Below are 17,003 nucleotides of genomic sequence, written 5' to 3'. Positions count from 1 at the left end.
GGAGACAGTAACAGGACATTTGGATAATCATAATTTAATAGGACAAAGTCAGCATGGTTTTATGAAGGGGAAGTCATGTTTGACAAATTTGCTGGAGTTCTTTGAGGAAGTAACGTATAGGGTGGATAAAGGGGAACCAGTGGACGTAGTGTATTTAGACTTCCAAAAGGCATTTGACAAGGTGCCACACAAAAGATTATTGCTTAAGATAAAAAATCACGGGATTGGGGGTAATATTCTGGCATGGATAGAGGATTGGCTATCTAACAGAAGGCAGAGAGTTGGGATAAATGGTTCATTCTCAGACTGGCAATCAGTAACTAGTGGTGTTCCACAGGGGTCAGTGCTGGGTCCCCAACTCTTTACAATCTATATTAATGATTTGGAGGAGGGGACCGAGTGTAACATATCAAAGTTTGCAGATGATACTAAGATGGGAGGGAAAGTAGTGAGTGAGGAGGACATAAAAAACCTGCAAGGGGACATCGACAGGCTAAGTAAGTGGGCAGAGATTTGGCAGATGGAATACAATACTGGAAAGTGTGAGGTTATGCACTTTGGCAGGAAAAATCGTAGAGCAAGTTATTATCTTAATGGCAAGAAACTGGAAAGTACTGAAGTACAAAGGGATCTGGGGGTCCTGGTGCACGAAACTCAAAAGGTTAGTATGCAGGTGCAGCAAGTGATTAAGAAGGCCAATGGAATGTTGGCTTTCATTGCTAGGGGGATAGAATATAAAAATAGGGAGGTATTGCTTCAGTTGTACAAGGTATTGGTGAGACCGCACCTGGAATACTGCGGACAGTTTTGGTGTCCATACTTAAGAAAGGACATACTTGCTCTCGAGTCAGTACAAAGAAGGTTCACTCGGTTAATCCCGGGGATGAGGGGATGGACATATGAGGAGAGGTTGAGTAGATTGGGACTCTACTCATTGGAGTTCAGAAGAATGAGAGGCGATCTTATTGAAACATATAAGATTGTGAAGGGGTTGGATCGGGTGGATGCGGGGAAGATGTTCCCGATGATGGGTGAAACTAGAACTAGGGGGCATAGTCTTAGAATAAGGGGCTGCTCTTTCAAAACTGAGATGAGGAGGAACTACTTCACTCAGAGGGTGGTAGGTCCATGGAATATGCTGCCCCAAAAAGCTGTAGAAGCTACATCATTACATAAATTTAAAACAGAAATAGACAGTTTCCTAGAAGTAAAGGGAATTAAGGGTTACGGGGAGCGGGCAGGAATTTGGACATGAGTCTAGGTTCGGATCGGTCATGGCCCTGTGGGTAGCGGAGCGGGCCCAGGGGCCGTGTAGCCTGATCCTGCTCCTATTTCGTGTGTCTAATTCTGTTAGATTCAGGAGATGGTTCTGTGATAGTGGATTGGCGGTTAGGATCAGATCAGCCATGATCTTATTGAATGGCGGAGCAGGCTCGAGGGGCTGATTGGCCTACTCCTGCTTCTACCATCTTTGGAGTTTTAAGACTAATGAGCCTGTGTGGTGAAAGAAAAAAAAAGACTTGCATTTATATAGCGCCTTTTACGACCTCAGGATGTCCCAAAGCACTTTACAGCCAATGAAGTACTTTTGAAGATTAGTCACTGTTGTAATGGAGGAAACGTGGCAGCCAATTTACACCCAGCAAACTCCCACAAACAGCAACGTGATAATGACCAGAGATAATCTGTTTTTGTTATGTTGATTGAGGGATAAATATTGGCCAGGACACCAGGGATATCTCCCCTGCTCTTCTTCAATATAGTGCTATGGGATTGTTTACGTCCACCTGAGAGAGCAGACGGGGCCTCGGTTTAACGTCTCAAACAAAAGACGGCACCTCTAACAGTACAGCACTCAATTCAATTCAAATCGCTTTATTGGCATGACAAGTTACATCTTATGTTGCCAAAGCATCGGAAGACATTCATGTTTGTTCACAAAAATACAGATCTATCCATACAGTGTATAAACAGATATATCCCTGAGTGTATAAATATACTTTCATATAATTTATATATACTCTTATCTTATCTTTAGTGGTTGTCCCTCTGTTTATGGCAAGCTGTAACATAGTGTGCTGCTAGTGTTACGCAATTTCTCTCTTCCCCTAGTAGGTATGGGAGTTTTTGGTCGTCATTCAAATTTCTGAATTCCGGGCATATTTTTGTAAATTTTGGGTAGAAATTCTCCCTTATGCCCTGATATTTTCTACAAGCTGTGAGGAAGTGCATCTCTGTCTCCACCATTCCCTGACTGCAGTGACTCCTCAGCACTGCACTGGAGTGTCAGCCTAGATTTTTGTGCTGAAGTCTCTGGAGTGGGACTATGAACCGCCAACCTTCTGACTTAGAGGCAAGAGTGCTACCCACTGAGCCACAGCTGACACCATGAAATAAATAGGGATTTAGGGGGAGAAATTCATTATAGCCCCGTTTGGGGCACTAAATTTTAAAAGTTTGGAAATTTAGCGCCAGGCACTAATGATTCTAAACTTTCAAAAAATTTGGTTTTGCGCTCCAAGAAGGAAGTGGAGCGCTAAATCAAGTTCTCCACTTCCTTCTTGGAGCGCAATCAGCAGCATGTGGGGCGGAGACTTTAGCAGCGCTGCACACTGGGCCGTGGAGCGTTGCTGTGTTCAAAGGCTCCTTCCCTCCCTTAAAGGGAAGGGCCATCGCTGCAGGCTCTGCAATAGAAAAAGCTACCTGAACCACCAAGGCAGCCGCAATCCCGCGTGATCAGCAGAGTGCCGGGCTGATTGATCGCCGGCAGAAACTCGCGAGAAAAAGCGGAACAAGAAAGGTAAGTTTTTTTTTTACTTACCTCGGCCACCTCGCCTTTAATCATCGCCCCCGAAGTGGCCGCTGCCCGATGCGCGCCTCCTGCAGCTGTCGGTGTTTGCGCCCAGTGCTGCTGCAGGGGGTGGAAGTCAATTTCGGGTCTGGGGCGCTACCGGGGCGATGCGTACGCCGATGACATCACGATCTCTAGGCGAAGGAGATCGGAGCGCAATGCCGTAGCACCGCTGCAAAACTCCCGCCGAATATGGCAAGAGTCGATGTCAGCACTGCGCCCAGTCGCAAAGCCATCTGCGCCCTGTTAGTGCCCCCGGGGGTGCTAACGGGAGGCACAAAGGCACCCAATTTCACCCCCAAAGAGTGTGAATCTTTCACCAGTCATTTGAAACAGGTTTATGCCTCCATTAAAATAGCAGAAGAAGGAATGTCCTGTTCATCCCCATATAACCTCAACAGTCAATTCTAATCTTTAGTTTGTTTAAAGAATCCAGCAGCATAAGAAATGTACAGTGGTACATTAAGAACATAAGCTATGGGATGAGGAAGACTATTCAGCCCACTAAACCTGCTCCTTCCAGCATCCCTGGAGGTGGCCACATACTAATAGTCAGAGACTCTGTTCAGAGAAGCCCCCAGCCTCGAAATATCCGATTCTGCCAGCTCCGGGGGTGCCATGATTTCCGGTGCTTGCTGCTCCAGCTCAGGGAGGTTCATGATATTGGCTGGTCCTCCCCCGTCTTACTCCTCTCTCTTGTGTTGTGCGCGGTCTTGTTCTGCAGAGAGAGAGAGAGAGGGTGAGAGATAGTGAGTGTCTCCTGAAAAGTAGAGTGCAGATGTTGTGGGGGTTCTGCTTGTTGTGAAGGTGCTGAGACTAAAGGGAAGCAAATGGAGTCCGAATAGGGTAGCAGGTTTGATCTAATAGCCATAACAGAGACATGGTTGCAAAGTGGCCAAGGTTGGGAATTAAATATTCCAGGATACATAACTTTTAGAAGAGATAGGCAAAATGGAAAAGGAGGAGGGGTAGCCCTGATAATAAAGGATGGGATAAAGACAGTAGAGAGAACGGATCTTAGCTCCGAAAATCAAGTAGTAGAATCAGTTTGGGTGGAGCTAAGAAACAGCAAGTGTCAGAAAACATTGGTGTTTATAGGCCCCCCAAACAGTAGTTGTAATGTAGGGCAGAGTATAAATCAGGAAATTAGAGGCGCATGTAACAAGAGTAATACAGTAATCATGGGGGACTTTAATCTACATATAGACTGGGCAAACCAAATTTGCAGTAATAGTGTGGAGGACAAATTCATGGAATGTATGCAAGATAGTTTTCTAGATCAGTATGTTGAGGAACCAACTAGGGAACAGGCTATTTTAGATCTAGTATTGTGCAATGAGAAAGGGTTAATTAATGACCTTGTAGTAAAGGGGCCTTTAGGGAAGAGTGACCATAATATGATAGAATTTTATATTGAGTTTGAAAGTGACTTAGTTAAATTCGAAACTAGGCTCTTAAATCTAAACAAAGCAAACTACGTAGGTATGAGGGGTGAGTTGGTTAAGGTAGATTGGGAAACTACATTAAAAGGTATGACAGTGGAATTAATACATAATTTACAACAAATATACATTCCTTTAAGACACAAAAACCCCACAGGAAAAGTGGTCCAACCGTGGCTAACAAGAGAAGTTAAAGATAGTATTAGATCAAAGGAAGAGGCTTATAATGTTGCCAAAAAGTGTAGTAAGCCTGAGGATTGGGAGGATTTTAAAATTCAGCAAAGGAGGACCAAGAATTTGATAAAGAAGGAGAAAATAGAATATGAGAGTAAACTAGCGAGAGACATAAAAACAGAATGTAAAAGCTTCTATAGGTATGTCAAAAGGAAAAGATTAGTGAAAGTAAATGTGGGTCCCTTACAGGCTGAGACAGGAGAAATTATAATGGGGAATAAGGAAATGGCAGAGAAATTAAACAAAAACTCTGGGCTGGATTTTACCAGCTCTGAGGAGGAGGGTTTGGAGGCAGGACTGCTGGGGCAATGGCAGAAACTAGGAGCAGGTACCAACCCCGCTCCCAACCTGCCTCTGTGCCATCTTCCTGGGAGGCGGGTCCCCGAGTCACGCAGGGACCCGTCTTCTCAAGGCGGGAAGGAATTAGAGCCAATTAACTGCCTGTTAACAGGTAGTTATCAGGCAGTTTTGAGGCTTTCCCCCATTTTACAGCTACAAGTGCGAGCTTCCCGATGGCTGCGAACCTTGCCAGGGTCAGTGAGGCGAGCAGTGGGTCTGCGGGGGTGAGAGGGGTCGATATGTAAGCTGTAGAGGTGAGTGATGGGTGCAAGTGTGGACAGGTAAGTATGAGAGGTGAGTGTTAAGTTTTGGATAAAGTTTCCTTACCTTTGCTTCCTCCTGCAGGCTTCAACCATTGAGGATCCGGAGGTGCCTCATCTCAATGGCAGAGATGACAGAATGGCTGCTGCATTCTCAGATTCAGCAGCCATCTGCTTTCTGCTGAGGAGAGAGGTCTTGGTAAGCCTTTGTGCAAGGGTTCACCTTAGAACAGAGATTGTCAGTGTTTGACAGCTTCTCAAAGCTGTCAAACGCTGACAATTCGTCTGTCAAAAAATTTTCAACAGATGAAGCGTCATATGCTGACGTCATCTGTCACTGGCTTTCCCTTAATTGGCCAGTAGGGCAGGCTTAACAAGGCCAATCAAGGTAAAATAGCATGGGTTCGTCATACGTCGCTGGGGGAGGGACTAGAACCCGGAAGGCAGCGGTCCCGTCCCCAACTCGTCTCGGCTGGCAAAATCCAGACCTTTGTGTCTGTCTTCACGGAAGAAGATGCAAAAAACTTCCCGGAAATAGTGGAGAACCAAAGGCCTAGCGAGAATGAGGAACTGAAAGAAATTAGTGGTACTCAATAAATTAATGGGACTGAAACCCAATAAATCCCCTGGACCTGATGGCCCACATCCTAGGGTTTTGAAAGAGTTGGTGACTGCGATAGTGGATGCATTGGTTGTCATTTTCCAAAACTCCATAGATTCTGGAACAGTTCCCGTGGATAGGAAGGTAGCAAATGTAACCCCCCTATTTAAGAAAGGAGGGAGAGAGAAAACGGGGAACTACAGATCAGTTAGCCTGACATCAGTAGTAGGGAAAATGCTAGACTCTATTATTAAGGACGTGGTAACAGGGCACTTAGAAAATAATAATAGGATTGGGCAGAGTCAACACAGATTATGAAAGGGAAATCGTGTTTGACCAATCTGTTAGAGTTTTTTGAGGTTGTAACTAGCAGAATAGATAAGGGGGAACCAGTGGATATGGTGTATTTGGATTTTCAGAAGGCATTCAATAACATGCCACACAAGAGGTTATTAAACAAAATTAGGGCTCATGGGATTAGGAGTAATATACTAACATGGATTGAGGATTGGTTGACGGACAGAAAACAGAGAGTAGAAATAAGCGGGTCATTTTCGGGTTGGCAGGCTGTAACTAGTGGGGTACCGCAAGGATCAGTGCTTGGGCCTCAGCTATTCACAATCTATATCAATGATTTGGATGAGCGGACCAAATGTAATATATCCAAGTTTGCTGATGATACAAAGCTGGGTGGGGATGTAAGTTGTGAGGAAGATGCAAGGAGGTTTCAAGGGGATATAGACAGGCTAAGTGAGTGGGCAAGAACATGGCAAATGGAATATAATGTGGAGAAATGTGAAGTTATCCACTTTGGTAGGAAAAATAGAAAAGCAGAGTATTTTTTAAATGATGAGCGATTGGGAAATGTTGGTGTTCAGAGGGACCTGGGTGTTCTTGTACATGAATCACTGAAAGTTAACATGCAGGTACAGCAAGCAATTAGGAAAGCAAATGGTATGTTGGCCTTTATTACAAGAAGATTTGAGTATAAGAGTAAAGACGTCTTACTGCAATTATATAGGGCTCTGGTGAGACCACACCTGGAGTATTGTGTACAGTTTTGATCTCCTTACCTAAGGAAAGATATACTTGCCATAGAGGGAGTGTAACGAAGGTTCACCAGACTGGTTTCTGGGATGGGGTGATTGTCCTTTGAGGAGAGATTGAGTAGACCAGGCCTATATGCTCTAGAGTTTAGAAGAATGAGAGGTGATCTTATTGAAACATACAAAATTCTTACAGGGCTTGACAGGGTTGATGCAGGGAGAATGTTTCCCCTGGCTGGGGAGTCTAGAACCAGGGGTCGCTGTCTCAGAATAAGGGGTTGGCCATTTAGGACTGAGATGAAGAGAAATTTCTTCACTCAGAGGGTGGTGAATTTTTGGAATTCTCTACCCCAGAGGGCTGCGGAGGCTCAGTCGTTGAGTATATTCAAGATAGAGATCGATAGATTTTTGAATATTAAGGGAATCAAGGGATATGGGGATAGTGCAGGAAAGTGGAGATGAGGTAGAAGATCAGCCATGATCTTATTGAATGGCGGAGCAGGTTCGAAAGGCCAAATGGCCTACTCCTGCTCCTATTTCTTATGTTCTTATGTGTTGAATGGAAGGCAGTTGTGTGGAGGGTGAAGTGAAGAAGGAACCATGAGAGAATTTGGTGATTCTGCAAAGGCTACCAAGTAAGAACAGAATGGTGCCAGTTGCTGCTGTGAAGGGGGCAAGGAAGAAGCAAGTGTATATTTATAATGACTAGTGGTGTAGTATGCCCTTGTGCTGGGTGGTGAAGGATGTGATGGAGGGGAGGACGTTATTGAGAGTGCTGTACTCACCCTTGCTACTCTTGTAAGGTAATTGAAGCACTTCCTGCACTGCATCAAGGTCCAGAGGGTGATGCTCCTGGACAATTTACAATTCTTATTTTAGTATTTGTAATGTATTGTCACATGGTTTAGTATGAGCATGCTCAGTTTGCTCTGGCCTAGTAAAGCAAGTACATTGACTAGCAACTCATCATGTCTCTGTCCTTTTTTTCTACCCACATATATTACAGTATTCAAATCATTTCTTTGCTTCGCCCCTCCCTATCTCTGTAACCTCCTCCAGCCCTACAACCCTCCGAAAACCTTGCTTTCCTCTAACATGTGCATCTTCCTCCCTTCACCCCACCATTGGCGGCTGTCTCTTCAGCCACCCAGGCCCCATGCTCTGGAATTCCCATCCTAAGCTTCGCCAACTCTTCATCTCCTCCTTTCAGTCTATCCTTAAAACCCACCTCTTTGACCAACCTTTTGGTCACCCGTCCTCATATCTCACCCGGCTTGATGTCTATTTATTTCTGATTACACCTCAGTGGAGCACCTTTGGATGTTTTTCTATGTTAAGGTATTATATAAATGCAAGTTGTTGTTGTTTGGGACCTGGGGTGTGGGGTTTTAATATGGGAGAGTGTGGAGGCAAATTTTAGGTTGGTCTCTTGAAATCCAAATGTCAGTTTGTTTTTCATTTTTTTTAGATTAAAAAGCTGTGTAATGGGTCATGAATGAGTTAAACAAGAAAGTCGTAATGTTCACTATCTAGTAAACTGGGCAATAAACTGCTAAAGATAAAATTGAAAAGTCCTTAAAGGGAACCAGAATTCATTTTTTAATGTAAACATTTTTTGGGGGGAGCATGCTACCAGACTCCTCCCCTCCTCCAAGATATGCACCACCGATTTTGTGTTCAACATTTGCTTTTATACTCAGGATTTCATGTACGTCTGTTTTCCCTCCCCTCCAAGACAAGTGAAGGAATGTTGAGTCTATCAATAACTTAATGTACAACCCTATGTAACGGCTTGTGTTCACATATCAGTGCCGCTCTGGAGTTGTCAACTTTTTGGGGCTGTTGCCAATTTTTTCTGAAGCTTTGGTCAGTTTTTGCTGGTTTTTAGTTTGGCATGTATGTAAAGAGAATGGGATGCAAGCAGGAGAGTGGGATTAGACCAGGTGGCTCGTGTGGCACAGACTTGCTAAGCCAAATAGTCTTTGTCTACTCTGTAACATTCTATTATTCTACTATGGTCAGTGGCCCTCTGAACTTTCTTCTTCTTGATCTCCAACTATGCTAAATACTCTTCTTTCTGGCTGCAACGTTAAGACTCATTGCACCATTTTTTTTGGGGGGGGGGATAGTAAGGGTATAAAGGGGTCTGAAAAAAAAGACAGGAAAGTACGAGTTAAAAGATAGAGCCACAGCTTGTCTTGTTTTGCACACTTGGTACAAAAATAATAAATTGCTTGACAACGGAGTATTACAGTTTAAACTCTTTAATGAAGCATCAGGTCTGTTCTTACTCACAGCACCGTGTGGACAAGATGGAATCAGGACCCCCTGGGTCTTCTAAACAATAGCAGTCCTTACAGATGCCTGCAGGCCAATGACAACTCAGCATGTGATCACATGTGAATATAATAGGTATGCCTTACAGATGCCTGCGGGCCAATGATAAATCAATATGCAAATGTTACACAGCTAACAACAATTTTGCAGCAGGGTCGATAGGTCAAGTGGACTACCTCTGTTTTTATCGTTCTACTCTAACATCCCCTCCCAATGCTTCAAAACTATGGAACTTCTCGCCTTCCAATCTTTCCTTCTTCCTACAACATACAGGCTTTTAAAACCCATCCCTGGTGTCACTTAATCGTTACTTCCTGACTTATCTCATTTTCTCTCCTGCTCTTTTCAACATTGGTATCACTCACCATAGGCCTTGACCTTTCACCCAGATTTCTCAATACGTGAATCTAGAGCTTCACTCCTGTTAGAGGTAGTTATCTATAGCAATAAAGATAACTTTAAATAAACTCACTCATTACTAATGGCAGCATGTCAGATTATTCTTACTGCCCTAGAAAGATAGCAACGTGTCTTTTTATGCACCTGTGCCCAGTGGGTGCCGGTTATAACAAGCAGCATCTTGCTGGCAGTGGGTCATGAATGAGTTAAACCAGAAACTCTTAATGTTCACTATCTAGTAAACTGGGCAATAAACCGCTAAAGATAAAATTGAAAATCCCTCATTATTATTCTGCATATGCGTAGTCATGATAAAAGAAGGGACGCATCTTATCACATATACTGCTCTGTTGGTTAGCAACATATGAGAGACGGAGGTGGATAAAGTCATGTTGCTGCATATCAACAACAGAGTTGTTCTTCATTATGATACAGTACTATAATTGCTATCGGTAAATCAGGAAAAATGAGCTTACCGACTACTTTTAAAATGACCTCTTAAAGTCCATTTCAGTTTGATTGTACTGCTATACGTGCAACAGCTGATTCTCATAAATTCTGAATCATCAGTTGGTTCAGCTTTCTCCCTGGTTCTATCTGCATCGACAGTACAAGATGTGGTAGCCAGCGCTCCAGTTTATTTTCCTGACTGTGTTTTCTGAGCTTTCGAACTATGGATGGTAATCAGTTTGGCAGTATTGTGACAGTGCTTTCACTGCTGATCATCGCTTCCAATGCTGTAGTGATAGTGGCGCTTGTCCTGATGATTCCGAAGAACAGATCTGCTAGTTTGTGTTTCATCTTGAACCTGGCAGTCGCAGACTTGCTGGTGGGATTCACCTGCTTTGGAATAGCAGTAATAGTGCTGACTCGCCAGGGTTTCACTACCAGCAAGACGTTTTGTATATTACGGATTTCACTTACAACCTCGCCCTCTGCTGCCTCTATATTAACGATGGTCTCAGTTGCTTTCGACCGTTTTCTAGCTATAAAACTACCTTTGCAGTACTGCCGACTGATGACAGATAAAATGGTGGCTTTGATCATCGTGGGGCTCTGGATTGTTGCACTTTTAATTGGGTTCTTTCCAGTGATCATTCAGCAGCTACAGCCTGATGAATATAATGGTATCTGCACCCTGTTCTCGGTCGTCACTCCTAAGTATATTATAATTATATTTTGTGCTTGTTATTTTCCTGCCTCATTAATCTTCATCTACTTCTACAGCGTAATCCTCAAAATAGCATATTCACACACGCGACAAATCCTAGAAAGTAAGCGGATTAGCTCTGCCTCCAGCCCTGCTCCACCGCCACGCTGCCACATCCGAGACGTCAAAGCAGTGAGGACCATAGGGATACACGTCGGGTGCTTTATAGTTGCATGGGCTCCCTTCTTCATTGCAAGTGTTGTGCAAGAATGTTGCAGCAAATGCCAATTGCATAAAATCATTGAAGACTATCTCTGGTTTCTTGGTCTTTGCAACTCTCTGATGAATCCACTGATTTATTCCTACTGGCAAAAAGATGTGAGAATGCAGGTTTATCAGATGTGTTGCAGTGTGAAATTCAGAGATTCCCCCGTGCCCAGCTTCATCCGTTGTCAGCAGGAAGCAGGTGACCAGAACCCTGGTGCAGAGAGAGGGAATGAAGATCAATTACCCGGGACCTGTCCAGCTATTGGTACTGCCAGTTATCATATGACAACAAATACACCAAAAGGTATGTACATGTAATCTTCAGGTTCAAAAGGACTGGATAGAGTTTGCATTGTGTTATGAAAGTTGAGGTCAAGCAGAGTGTCCACAGGGAGAAATATAAATGGATTTCAAGGCAATAAGGACAACAACTTGCATTTATGTAACACCTTTAACCTAAATAATGTATCTTGGCACTTCAGATAGGCATGAGGAAAATGTATTCTGAGCCAAGATGGTAAACATTAGGAGGAGCTTTTTTTAAAATTTGTTTGTAGGATGTGGGTGTCGCTGGCAAGGCCAGCATTTATTGCCCATCCCTAATTGCCCTTGAGAAGGTGGTGGTGAGCCGCCTTCTTGAACCGCTGCAGTCTGTGTGGTGAAGGTACTCCCACAGTGCTGTTAGGTAGGGAGTTCCAGGATTTTGACCCAGCGACGATGAAGGATCGGCGATATATTTCTAAGTCAGGAGGGAAACTTGGAGATGGTGGTGTTCCCATGCGCCTGCTGCCCTTGTCCTTCTAGGTGGAAGACATCGCGGCTTGGTCAAAGACATGGGTTTCGAGAAGGTTTTTAAAGGAAAGGAGGAAGGTGGAGAGGTGGAGAAGTTTCAAGAGGCAATAGGCTTGGCCACCAAGGGTGGGGTAAAGGAGTGGGGATGCGCAAAAGGCCAGAGTCAAAGGAATGCAATGTTTCGGGGGGGGATGTAGGTGATTTCAGAGATAGGATGGGCAAGGCCGTGGAGGGATTTAAAAATGAGGATGATCCTTTGGGAACAGGGAGCCAATTTAGTGAGGATTGAGGTGATGGATGAGTGGGACATAATGTGGCACAGCTGTATTTTATTATTTAACTTCTGTACATCGCCCTAACTACTTTATGTCTGATGAATATTTTATATACATATACAGAAGAGTCACTAAATTCCAGTACAAATTGAAAATAATGGAATTCTTCTTTTAAAAAAAGGTTCTACTTTATTTTCACCCTCTAATTGAGAGCTTCAACGCAGTTACGGTACAATTCCATGAGCACCAGGAGCCTTGTAATACTTTGCCCAAATGGCCATTCTTCACATATGAACTTCGATAGTGAGGCTAGCAAGGGCGTTGGACCATGAGAGGGCATAACAATCTAGATCCTGAGCAGGCATAACAGACAGTCTAGATCCTGAGGGGGCAGAAAGACAGCCGACATCTAGTTCTCGGCCAACACTCGCACAAGCGGACTTTCCAGCACAGTTGCTGAATAGTAATCGGGAACAAGAATTCTTGCTAATTTGTTCTCTCTTCCAAGGACACTGAGGCCAATTGTAGTGTCCCTACAGAGGTCTTGGCTGAAATCAATTAACTCAGCAAGGCTGGGGGTTGAACCTTGCACTTTCTTAGTCTGTATGGATTAGTCTTACTTTAGATGGTGCACTTGCCCACTGGCGCAGACCACTGGGGAGCTGTTTGTTTTCCATTCTAATCCAGCGATGTTTACACCAATGGCAATGAGGATATCATGGCTCTGAAACTGTGCAAACCGTGACTTTGAGAAATACAGTCCTCTCCACTTAAATTGCCCACGTTCAAATCAGGCAATCGCTTAAATCGGGCAAACAAGGCAAACCATTCTCCATTACCATTATTGTCAATTAAAAAGTCTCCGCTTACAGCGTGTTATTTCGGGCAGGCACAGGTGTTCAGTGAGTAGTTTGCATCTCGGTAAGGTGCAATTACCTGTTATACTTCTCGGCTCTGGAGCCACATGGAGAATTCAGCTGAAGAGAAGCTGGGCGAGGCTGATTGATCTCTGCGGTCAGCACCAGTATGGAAGTGCAAGTGAGGAGTTCATGGTCCTTTGCCATGTCCCATCAGTGTGAGACGCGTGCAGAACATTGCACAACAACTAAGGTGTACATTGAACCAGAGAAAAGCACGAATGAGTCGGAATTACAGAGCGCTGAATTCCAGCGGCACCTCCCATATACCTGATTAGTACAGGATAGTTCAGGTATAGTCAGCGACGGGGGAGATTAACGGGCTTTAAATGGAGCACTTTGAAGTATAAACCGTCCAATGCGTATAGCAGGCAAATTGCGTTAGCACCAGCCCGCCCGCTATAAGCGGTGAGGACTGTAACAAAATAAGGAAATAATGGGAAGTTAAAGAAAGGAAAATGTAATATTTTAGTATGAGTAGAGGCTAATATTAAAATAAATATAGCAGCATTCAAGGAAGCTGGTTTTAAAGCGTCAAACCAAGAATAAATTGGAAAAATATACTAGAACGGGAAAACACTTAAGAACATTGAATACTTTTAATGACAAACTGGAGAGATTCCAATAAATCATACTGTAAACTCTGCTAATCATGTAAAAAAAAATTAGATTTTACAACAATTAAAAATACTTAGGGGGAAAAATTGGGTCGCGCCCCCTTTGGGGCGCTAACTTTGCGGGGCGCTACTTTCAGCGCCCTGAAAAAATTAGCGCCCCCGTGGCCAAAATTAATCGGTAGTGCCCCAAGAGGGAAGCGGGGTGCTACTGGAAGTGCCCCGCCTCGCTCTTGGGGCACTGTGAGGGAATATCGCGCCGCGGTACAGCAGGCCTTCCTCCTCTTATTAAAGGGGAGGGGCCTAGCGCAGCATAACCCATGGCCCAGCTGGGCCACCAGGGATCGGGGTGCCGGCAAAAGAGCCCGGCACTCAAGGGAAGTGCCAGGCTCACAGAGCACAGCTGGAACGCCGTGGGGGGGTGGCTGCTCAGAAGGCCGGGGATGGCAAAGCGGGCAGGTGCTGGCAGGCAGCCAGCAACAAAAATGGTCGCCCAACACCATCCCTTTGATTAGCACCGCCCCGGCCGCAGTTAGGCCCCCCTGACCCTGTCGGACATACCGTCCGGCGATAAGTCAGTGGGCGCTACCGAAGATCGCGAGTGGGGTGCTGCGCACGGCGATGATGTCATCACTGGCAGCGCAGCGCCGCGGGGCACTAACGGTTACCGCCACCGCTAACCTCCCGTTGAATTTCACGGGTGGCGTTAGCGGCACCGTGCCCAGGCGCTAGTTGCTTTGCGCCCCGTTAGCGTCCTCTTAGGGAATTCAACCGAATTTTTCCCCCTTAAGATTTTGTTATTCCAAATCTCTGGATGGTGCTGCAGGACAAAACACAGTCCAAGATTCTATAGGATGGTACACATAGCAGAATGGAGTAAGTAATATGTAGAGAGGGCAATACTGCTCAATCAGATTCCGCTGTTTGATCATGTTTCCGTGAAGTGCCTTGGGATGTCTTTCTACATTAAAGGCATTGCATAAATGCAAGGAGTTGTTGTTATTGTTGCTGTTGGATGCCATGAGCCCTCAGATACCTCACTCAAGTGGTGATTTGTCATATGTGAGCTTGGACAATAAGTGCTGAGCTATTGGACTATGGACGGCATCACAGCTGAGATTGATCCTGTTCTCATTGTGCACACTTTCTAGTGGGGTTCACTGGATAGTAATACAAGTTGAGCTTTCTCCTCCTGAGCCCTGGGGGCACAGAGGTGAATTGTAATTGGTCTAATGTCACCCTTCCTTGTCTAACTTAATCTACCCGTAAAGCTGCAAGATAGATGAGTGGACACCACAATCAGATAAATGCTGTTATCTAGGTTTAATCTCTTTTTAATAAAGTTATTTAATAAAGTTATTTAATGGAGTGAAGCAGCTTGAACACAGTTTATTTTAAGCCAGTTGGGTTACTCAGTGTGGACTTAATTGTAACAGGAAGTCCATCAAAGTCTGATAATGCAGTTCATTTTGTAATAACAAAGCAAACAGATGCTGATATTTGTCTTGCAGCTGGCTTTCAAATTAACTGCAAAGGAACTTAACATTGATTTTGACCCATCCTTAACAATAAAAATGAATTGGTTTATCATTTATTGACTCTTATTAATAACCATTCCCAGTTCTGACATTTAAACAAGATGTTGCAAAGTTAAGATACTTTTCTATTTATTCTTCCAAAACTGTAAATATTATCATATTGGCTCCAAATTCATGGACAACTCAATAACAACACTGCCAGACTGCTATCACATGCACTGAAATGTGGTGTTGTAGCCCAACTTCCATGGTTGTAGTCGTGAGTATGGTTTGAGTTGGCCTGCTCCATTTATATCAATATGAATGACACATTTTTACCCATGAGTATACAATGCAGCTGACTTTGTAGAAAATTGCAATTACAAACCTGCACCCTACTCAAATACACTACGCCATCACAACAGCCTACTTTGGCATGATTTTTTAAAAACGATATTGTTTTCTGCATGAAATCTGAAATTATTATCCTTTGACTTTAGATACACGAAAAGGGACTTGACTTGGTTCAGCAGCTTTGACAAAGTCAGTCATGGACTCATTCGAATGCAGCAAACAGCTGGGATGTAAAGAGAGTGATGTGTCACATGGATTCTACATCTTCTTCAGAATAATATTGGAAAATATGTAGTGTGTCATAAGGATTCATCTATAATTCCAGGCCTCCGATGCCAAAGACTCTAATGTGACAGTGTTTATCCATATATTGTACATTGGAATGATCTGTTTGTTACATAAATAAGTCAAACCACAGAAGACAAAAATAAAGACACTGGACATGCATTTTAAAACACTCATACAGTTACTGAGACCGCTCCATTATTTTTTATTCTCATTATCTTTGGAAGCATTTGTGTAGATCAAACGGCTAACATCCTAGAGATAAGGCGGTCATCTTGAATTATTATTTTCCATTTCTGATCTTTATTTTTCTGTCAGCATCGTTTTTACTGTCATTGTGATGGATGACATAGTGGAAAAAGATGGGTGTTCTTTTTTCTTTGAAATTGGTGAAAGATCTCTGTACACCACTTTTCCTTTCACACATGGAAGGTCTCACCCTTATTGCTCTGGGCATTGCTGTATCAGAGAAACTGTAAGATGTCCTGTTCCTGGCATGCCCACCACTGCTGTCTCCTTTTAAGTATGTATTGTAGGAGTCGCTGGAAATAAACAGACTACGAGACTTTCATAGCAGCAAAGAAAAACGCGTGTTAGCTTTATTAACTCTCCGCATGGACTGAGGGACTCAGCCTCGTCGCAGGGCTATGACGTCATCACACAATCGACGACTCTTAAAGGGACCCTGCCCCGATAACCCAACCAAGTGCCGTACATAACGTGGAGCGATAACAACATTGGCTATACATAATGAATCGTGTTACTGTCCCTATGTGGTCTCCGCCACATACGTCCCCCCAGAATTCACTAGAACTGGCAATGTTAGTCGTTGAAGGGCCCGGATCACACGGCCGAAACAGCTCCTTAAGTCCGGGGCGGGGACCGGGGGGGGTCGCAGGAGGGTCCCCGGGCGCTCGGTGGTGGACTGAGGGTGCAGAAGCCGGAGGCCGGCCCCGCCGCGGGGGCTGAGCCAACCCAACGGGTCGGTCCAGATCCAGGTGGGCCGGCTTAAGATGGTCCACGGAAATGTAGTCCGGCTTACCGCCGACATCCACCACGAAGGCCTTGTCCCCGGCTTCCAGGACGTGGAATGGTCCGTCGTAGGGTGGGTGAAGAGGTCCCCGGTGGGCGTCGTGGCGGACGGAAATGTACTCCGCCGCACGAAGGTCAGGCGGAACGTGGGACTGAGGGAGACCGTGCTGCGACGCGGGCACCGGCGCGAAAACCTTGACGTTGTCCAGGAGGGCGGACCGCTGACGGGCTGCGGACCAAGGGTCCGTGGCGTTGGGGATGAAATCCCCGGGAACCCGCAGCGGCTGCCTG

General features: G+C 44.6%; 1 protein-coding gene across 1 annotated transcript; it reads left to right on the top strand.

Annotated features, from left to right (window-relative positions):
- Positions 1–9,904: 9,904 nt before the first annotated feature.
- On the top strand, positions 9,905–16,565 carry gpr119 (G protein-coupled receptor 119). The gene is made up of 2 exons (XM_086008694.1): positions 9,905–11,230; positions 15,542–16,565. The coding sequence occupies exons 1-2, from the start codon at positions 10,183–10,185 to the stop codon at positions 15,559–15,561; spliced, it is 1,068 nt and encodes a 355-aa protein (XP_085864820.1). The 5' UTR covers positions 9,905–10,182; the 3' UTR covers positions 15,562–16,565.
- Positions 16,566–17,003: the final 438 nt, after the last annotated feature.

The sequence above is a fragment of the Somniosus microcephalus genome, chromosome 1 (assembly GCF_052327205.1).
Source record: "Somniosus microcephalus isolate GS21.2 chromosome 1, FLI_Smic_1.0, whole genome shotgun sequence".
In the NCBI taxonomy this organism is placed as follows: domain Eukaryota; kingdom Metazoa; phylum Chordata; class Chondrichthyes; order Squaliformes; family Somniosidae; genus Somniosus; species Somniosus microcephalus.
Note: the sequence above shows the minus strand (reverse complement) of the source record. Positions and strands in the feature narration are given on the sequence as shown.